This window comes from Heterodontus francisci, chromosome 45, assembly GCF_036365525.1.
Source record: "Heterodontus francisci isolate sHetFra1 chromosome 45, sHetFra1.hap1, whole genome shotgun sequence".
NCBI classification, from domain to species: domain Eukaryota; kingdom Metazoa; phylum Chordata; class Chondrichthyes; order Heterodontiformes; family Heterodontidae; genus Heterodontus; species Heterodontus francisci.
This window is the reverse complement of record NC_090415.1, coordinates 20157700-20166457: the sequence shown is the minus strand read 5'-3', so window position 1 is coordinate 20166457 and position 8758 is coordinate 20157700. Positions and strand designations below refer to the sequence as shown.

The window sequence follows — 8758 nt, the reverse complement described above, 5'->3', positions numbered from 1 at the left end:
TGTAAAATAATAGGGTAATAGTAATCCGGGATTTCAACTTCCCCATTATTACCTTTGATAGTCTTAGTGCAAAAGACTTAAAGGGGGCAGAATTCTTAAAGTGAGAATTTTGAGCCAGCTCCTAGAAAGTACTACAGGAGAAGGGGCAGTACTGGACATGATCCTTGAGAATGAAGCTGGACAAGTGGTAGAAGTGTCAGTGGGGGAGCATTTCGGGGATAGTGAGCAGAACTCTGTAAGATTTAATGCAATAATGGAAAAGGACAAAGATGGGCCAGAAGTGCAGGTACCGAATTGGGGGAAGTCCGATTTCAATATGATAAAACAGGATCTGGCCAAAGTGGACTGAGAACAGTTACTTCCCAGAAAGTCTACATCAGACTAGTGGGAGCTATCCTAAATGGAAATAGTGAGAGTTCAGGGCCAACATATTCCCGTAAAGCTGAAGGGTCGGACCAACAAATGCAGGGAACCCTGGATTTCAATGGATAAGAAAAAAAAGGAAGGCTTGTGGCAGATTCAGGGGCTGAAAACAGCAGAGGCCTAAGAGAAGTAGAGTAAGTGTAGGGGTTACTTAAAAATGTAATTAGAAGAGCAAAGAAGGAGCATGAAAAAAAACACTGGTAGGCAAGATAAACGAACATACCAAGGCGTTTTATAAGTATATGAAGGGTAAGAGGATAACCAGGAAAAGAGTGGGGCCCATTAGTGACCAAAGTGATAATCTGTGTGTGGAGCCAAAAGATGGAGGAGAGGTTTTAAATTATTAGTTTTCATCTGTGTTAAATATGGAGAAGGACGATGAAGGTGCAGAGATCAGGGAGGGGGATTGTTATATAGTCGAACAAATTAGCATTGGAAGGGAGGAGGTATTAGCTGTTTTAGTGGGCTTAAAAGTGGATAAATCCCCAGGCCTGGATGAGATGTATGCCAGGTTGTTATGTGAGGCAAAGGTGGAGATATCAGGGGCTCTAACACAAATTTTCAGATCCTTACTGGCCACAAGAGAGGTACCAGAAGGCTGGAGGATATCGAATGTCGTACCATTCTTCAAGATGGATAACATCAGTGGTAGAGAAAATGTTTGAAAAATATTCTGAGAGACAGGATTAATCTCCCCTTGGCGAGGCAGGGATTAATCAAAGATAGTCAGCATAGCTTTGTCTTGGGGGAATCATGTCTAACTAACCTGCCTGAATTTTTAGAGGAGGTGACGAGATGTGTAGATGAGAGTAAAGCAGTTGATGTAGTCTGCATGGGCTTGAGTAAGGCTTTTGATAAGGTTCCGTAAGGAAGATTGGTGAAGAAGGTAAGAGGCCATAGGATCCAGGGCAATTTGGCAAATTGGATTCAAAATTGGCTTGGTGGCAGGAGGTGGAGGTTGATGGTCGAGGGTTGCTTTTGCGATGGGAAACATGTAACCAATGGTGTACCGCAGAGATCGGTGCTGGGAAGGGATCAGTGTTGGGACCCTTGATGTTTGTAGTGTACATTAATGATTTAGACGTGCATATAGGAGGTATGATTAGTAAATTCACAATGACACGAAAAGTGGTGGTGTCATGGTGAGGAGGAAGGCCTTAGATTACAAAACGATACACATGGGCTGATACGATGTGCGGAGCAGTGGCAAATGGAATTTAATCCAGAGAATTGTGAGGTGATGCTTCTTTGGAGGACTAACAAGGCAAGAGAAAATACAATGGATGGTAGGACCCTAGAAACTGCAGAGGGTCAGAGGGACTTTGGTGTACTTGTCCATAGATCGCAGAAGGCAGCAGCACAGCAAGATAAGATGGTTAGGACGGCAAATGGATACTTGTCTTTATTAGTCGAGGCCTAGCAAATAAAAGCAGGGATGATATGATGGAACTGTGTAAAAAGCTAGTTAAGCCACAGCTGGAGAACTGTGTACAGTTCTGGTCGTCACACTATAGGAAGGATGAGATTGCACTGGAGAGGGTGCAGAGGATTGACTATGATGTTGCCTGGGCTGGAGCATTTCAGCTATCAAAAGAGACTGGATAGGCGAGGGCTGTTTTCTTTAGCACAGAGAAGGCTGAGGGGAGACCTGATTGGGGTATAGAAACTTATGAGGGGCACAGATAGGGTAGATAGGAAGAAACGTTTTCCCTTAGCGGAGGTGTCGCTGACCAAGACATAGATTTAAGGTAAGGGGCAGTTAGTTTAGAGGGAATTTGATAAAAACGTGTTTCACTCAGAGGTGGTTGGAATCTGAAACTCACTGCCTGAAGGGGTTTTAGAGGTAAGAACCCTCCAAAATTGAAGTACTCAGATGTGCACTTGAGACGCCATCACATACAAGGCTTAGCGGAAAGTGCTGGAAAATGGGATTAGAATCGATAGGTGCTTGATGGCCGGCACGGACACGATGGACCAAAGGATCTGTTTATGTGTTATATAACTCTATGCCTATTAGTCCAGCTCATTCCCAAGAACCAGGACTAGCAGTGCCTCATTTATTGTTGAACTCGCAATATACTGTTGTAGACAATTTTCCTGAACACACTCTGGAACTCTTCCACCTCACTGCCCTTTATATTACTGTTATCCCAGTCTATATTTGGATAATTAAATTCTCCCATTAAAACTACCCTACAATTTTTGCAATTCTCTTACATTTCGTTGCAAATGTGTTCCTCCACGTCCTTGCCACTACCTGGTGGCCTATAGACAACACCGAGCAATGTAACTGCACATTTGTTGTTCCTTAGCTCCTGCCAAATAGATTCTGCCCTCGATCTCTCAGGGAGATCCTTTATCTCCAGCACTGCAATGCTCTCCTTAATCACTAAAGCTACCCTTCCCTCTTTTTCCCGTTCCTATTTTTCCTGAACATCTTTTATCCAGGAATATTTAACATCCAGTCCTGCCCTTCTTTGAGCCAGGTCTCTGTTATAGCCACAGCATCATATTTCCACATTGCAATTTGCGCCTGTACCTCACCAGTCTTATTAACCAGACTATGTGCATTCATATACATGCACATCCCCCTGACACTTTAGTTTAAACAGTCCCCAAAAGCCCTGGCAAATCTCCATGTGAGGATATTGGACCAATTCTGCTAAGATGCAAGCCGTCCATCATTTCCATCAGAGTCAAAGCTGTTGACGTAATGTGTTTGTTCAAGTGAGTGTAAATAATAGCAATGATCAGGGGTATAAACGTGTCAGTGGAGACTTATCCCTTGTATAAATCAGGACGCACTGGAATGGATCAGTGCTGAGTGCCTGCTGGAGTTGCGGGCTCTAGGCTAGCAGACCTCCCTGTTTCTCACAGAAATGGGATATCCAGTACTCTATCAGATAGAAGACATTTATTATCCTGTACTTGCAGCAATTGGAGTCCCTGGTGAGCCTCTATCTCAGATCTTAAATGTGCAAATCGATATTAACTGTGCTTCTCAGCTCGTTATTATTTCCCACTGTGTGTTTTACACAGCCACCTGTTCTTCTCCAGCAATTTATTGATGGAATCTCCTCACTGTCTCCTCTTTCAGGATTGCAGGAGTTGTATTATGTCTTGAATGGTATTGGTTTAAGTACTCCTGGCATTGTTACTGGATTATTTTGTGCATTGAATGTATTTGAATGGGATGTCTCGGTTAGGATCAAGAATCAGACCATCATGAGCTTTTAACAGTTTCACCATGTGGAATGAACCTGCCTTGGAATATTTTTATGATTTTTTTTCAGTGATTGCGAACGAGACATCTCACAGTCTAAGTGTTACAACGGGGCAGCACAATGTCCTCCTCCCCAATAACATGGTTCCAACTAACTGGGATTTCATGTATTTATTGGTCATCACTGCTGTAAAATATTATTTCATTCTGTTTGCGTCTGACGCTGTTCAGAGGTCTGGCTGCTGAACTGAGTTTTCTGCTGACACTTTCACATCTCTTTCTCTGCTTCACTGTGGAACCTTCACAGCTACTGCACGACATTGTAAAATAGAGAGCATTGATCTGATGCTTTATTGGTTTTCACTCTATCACCTGGAATCAAGAGTCTCCCATATATCTATGTATTGTCAGCTGCATGGCTGATGTTGGTGCTTTATTAATGAAACAATCTCACATTTTAACAGTGTACTTTATAATTCCAGGAGAAGGAATGATTGTGAGGTTTGTCTGGAAGAAGGTTTTGATCCTGTTTAATCAATGCACTGTAGATGAACTGTAGAGTGTAGGTGAACAGGTGGAGACTTTGGTGTTGCGTGAACAAACTGACTCAGAGAAAAGAGCCATTGGACACGTGGCTGTTGAACAGAATACAGGCGCAGAATGTAAGGAATGAATCGGATGTGAAAAGTGGGATCAAGTAACAATGGGCAGGGTGTGAGCACTCCAGAGAGATAGGGAAGGAGATAGGAGCACGGAGAATGAAACCAAGGGAAAGAGATAAGCAAAAGTAAAGAGAAAGAAGCAGCAGTGTGCATAATTTTCCATCATAAAGTGCTGGAATGTCCAGAACAATTAGTGAGAGAAACTGAGTTGAAGTTATCCGTTGTCACATTGCATTCATTGTCATTTTGGAGTTGATCCTCTGTATTTATTTCTGTCAGGTCCTCATTTTCATTTCTAGAAAGTTCTTATTCCTTATTTACTGACCGAATAAACATAACCGAATCAGTTCTTCACTGATGGTAATTCACCCTTTAACCGACAAGGAGGCAGTGGTGTAATGGTATTGTCGCTAATAACCCAAACACGCAAGGTATTCTTCTGGGAGCATGCGTTCGAATCTCACCACAGCAAGTGGTAGAATTTGAGTTCAGTTAAGAAAGATATGGAAGTTAAAAACCATTGCCGATTGCTGTAAAAACCTACCTGGTTCAGTTTTGGGAAGGACATTTGCTGTCCTTACATGGTCTGGCCGACATGTGACTCCAGAACCACAGCAAGGTGGTTGACTCTTAAATGCCGTCTGAAATGCCCAAGCAAGCAACTCATTTGTATCTAACCGCTACGAAGTTAATAAAAAGGAATGAAACCGGTCGGGCCACCCGGCATCGGCCTACGCACTGACAACGACAACGCAAACCCACCCCTGTTGATGCTGCCAAGTCCTCCTCATTAACATCTGGGGGTTGTGCCAATGTTGGGAGAGCTGTCACACAGACTAGTTAAGCAACAACCTGACATAGTCATACTCAAGGAATCATACCTGCTCCAGTACAGCTACAACACTGGCATCTACCCTGAAATGTGGACAATTGCCCAGGTATGTCCTGGACACAACATCAGGACAAGTCCAACCGGGCCAACTACCACCCCATCAACCTACTCTCAATCTTCAGTAAAGTGGTGGAAGATGTCATCAAGCGGCACTTGTTCACCATAACCTTTTCAGTTTGTGTTCGGCTGGGGCCACTCAGCTCCTGACCTCATTCCAGCTTTGGCTCAAACATGGACAAAAGAGGTGATGTGAGAGTAACTGCCCTTGACATCAAGGCAGCATTTGACCGAGTATGGCATAAAGGAGCCCTAGCAAAACTGAGGTCAATGGGAATCAGGTGGAAATACCACAGCTGGCTGGAGTCATACCAAGCACAATGGAAGATCGTTGTTGGAGGCCAACCATCTGAGCTCCAGGACAACACCGCAGGAGATCCTCGGGGTAATGTCCTCGGCCCAAACATCTTCAGCTGCTTCATCAATGGCCTTCCTTCAATCATAAGGCCAGAAGTGGGATGTTCGCTGATGATTGCACAATGTTCAGCACCATTCGTGACTCCTCAGATACTGAAGCAGTCCGTGTAGATATGTAACAAGATTTGGACAGTATCCAGGCTTGGGGTGATAAGTGGCAAGTACCATTCGCGCCACACAAGTGCCAAGCAATGACCATCTCCAACAAGAGAGAATCTAGCTATCCCCCTTGACATTCAATGGCATTACATTCGCTGACCCCCCCCCCCCAACCCCCCACCACTATCAACATCCTCGGGGCTACCATTGACCAGAAACTGAACTGGAGTAGCCATATAAATACCGTGGCTACAAGAGCAGGTCAGAGGCTAGGAATCCTGCGGCTGGCAACTCACCTCCTGACTCCCCAATGCCTGTCCACCATCGACACGGCACAAGTCAGGAATGTGATGGAATACTCTCCACTTGCCTGGATGGGTGAAGATCCAACAACACTCAAGAAGCTCGACGCGATCCAGGGAAAAGCAACCCGCTTGATTGGCACCCCATCTACAAACATTCACTCCCTCCACCACCGACACACAGTGGCCGCTGTGTGTACCATCTACAAGATGCACTGCAGCAACGCAGCAAGGCGCCTTAGACAGCCAACCATCCAAAACAGCGACATCTACCAAATAGAAGGACAAGGGCAGCAAATGCATGGGAACACCACCACCTGCAAGTGCCCCCTCCGAGTTACACATCCTAATTTGGAACTATATCGCTGTTCCTTCACTGTCGCTGGGTCAAAATCCTGGAACCTTCCTAACAGCACTGTGGGTGCAGCTACCCCACATGGACTGCAGCGGTTCAAGAAGGCAGCTCACCACGACCTTCTCAAGGGCCGTTAGAGAGGGGCAATGAATGCTGGCCTGGCTAGCGACGCCCACATCCCATGCTTGAATACTAATAAAATTTAACAAAATCTGGTTTTAGAATATCTGTGACCGCTGATTTCAAGAAATAGCAAGGCTGATATCAGAAATATGCTTGAATTGGTATTTATTGCCCGTACGATCTAAATGTTTTGGCTAAATGTTTATAACCAAGGAACTGTTCTCCAACACCAGCAACTACAGGGATTATTGTTGAATGTATTAATTGAGTTGTATTACTGGGATCTATAAATTCGATTTCCTCTGACACTTGTGCCTCGGTTTCTCCCTTTGAATCTCCGCCTCTCCTCCCACTGTATTGAATACTTAGGAGCTTCATCCATTGCTTCAGTTTATCCACTTTCCCAAATCATCTGCTTCTGTTTCCCCTCCAGCTCCAACATGTCCTTTTCCTTCTCTCCCTCCCAATCTCACTCACAGGATCGTCCAACCTGATAGGTATACAGGAACATAGGAGCAGGAGGAAGCCATTGAGCCCTTCAGTCCTGCTTCGCCATTTTAGATCATGGCTGATACTCAAATACAGTTTTCAGCCCTTTCCCATTGGTAACAGTCCCTGTCGGTTCTCTGAACCCAGGGCAACAACCAGCTGCGCTTCCCGCTCTCCGCAAGCATTCCCAACCAACAATCTGGAGGCAAACTCCCATTTAACCCATTGGATTCCATCTCTGTAAAATCCCTTCTCATTTACCCACTGGCACTGCATCCTCACTCAGTACTTCCAATAGATCCGGTGCTGACTTTATTCACTTTCTGTATCAATTTCCGAATTCATTCTTATTATTTAAACATTTCACTGTGGCAAAACACTGCCCAGATCAATGAATCAGTTTTCACTGTTCAATACAGCAACAAAGCTGGAAATTGCAGCCCAGATCCTATCAAATTGTTGCTTTATCTCCAGCTCTGATCAGTAATTTCTCTCCTTCCTTTTCTCTCTCTTCCAGTTAACTTGGTGGCGATTGTGATCCTGTCCCGAGGAAAGTGTGGTCTCTCCAAATGTATCACTGTCTACCTGGTGGGAATGGCAGTGGCTGATCTCCTGGTCGTTATCATTGAACCCATATTGAGTTGGATTGTTTCACTTTATTTCCCAGATTCATTCCTGAGAATTACTCCTGTGTGTATTCTCACTGCCGTTCTGCTTTCTGCAGCCACAGGTGTTTCTGTCTGGCTCACAGTCGCTTTCACCTTTGATCGATTTGTGACCATTTGTTGTGAGAAGCTGCAAAGAAAATATTGCAGTGAGAAAACGGCAGCTGTGGTTGTAGGAACAGTGAGTGTGCTGGGCTGTTTAGAGTCAGTCCCTTGGTACTTTACATATAAACCAAGGTACATTATTGATAATGTTCCCCTACGTTGTGTCCATAAACCTAGCTTCTATACTTCCCCCATATGGGGGGTATTTGAATTGTTTCACCTCATTCTAACCCCCTGTGTCCCGTTTTTTCTGATTTTGCTGCTCAATGTTCTGACGGTCAGACGTATTTTATTTGCAAGTAAAGTCCGCAGGGGATTCCAGGGCCACAGCAATGCAGAGAATCACAAGGACCCAGAGATGGAGAATCGCAGAAAATCAATTATTCTACTCTTCAGTATAACCGGCAGTTTTATACTGTTATGGGTGGCCTGGGTTGTGTATAACATTTATAGGCGAATTTCAGATATTCAATATTATTACTCCTCCACTGACCCTCACTACATCACAGAACACACATCAAAGATGCTGCAGCTCCTCAGTTCCTGCACCAACACCTATATTTACACTGTGACGCAGTCTAAATTCAGACAGGAGCTGAAGAAAGCGGTGAAATTCCCTTTCAATCTAATTGTTAAACTAGTGAAATCATAGAAAGAGCTGAAGGGTTTCAAACATTGGAAGTAAATCCCATTGCATATTCCATTCTTTACACTCCCCACAGGACAGAAATACATTTTATATTCACAGCACTGAGCAATGAAATTATTTTAAATCTGATTCTGAGTTTATATTTTATTGAAAATGTGACCTATTGAGGCGGGACTTGTTCTGCAGAAGATTTAATTTATTTAATTTTGATTTTTTGGTTTAATTTAATAAGATTCATGAATTTTTCTCAAAAGGGTGTCATTGAAAAGCTCATATGGATTCAACTAAATCCACCCT

At 43.9% G+C, this 8758-nt stretch overlaps 1 protein-coding gene across 1 annotated transcript; it reads left to right on the top strand.

Annotated features, from left to right (window-relative positions):
* Positions 1 to 3302: 3302 nt before the first annotated feature.
* On the top strand, positions 3303 to 8464 carry LOC137356433 (probable G-protein coupled receptor 139). The gene is made up of 2 exons (XM_068022326.1): positions 3303 to 3372; positions 7560 to 8464. Exons 1-2 carry the CDS (start codon positions 3303 to 3305, stop codon positions 8462 to 8464), a joined length of 975 nt encoding a protein of 324 aa, XP_067878427.1.
* Positions 8465 to 8758: the final 294 nt, after the last annotated feature.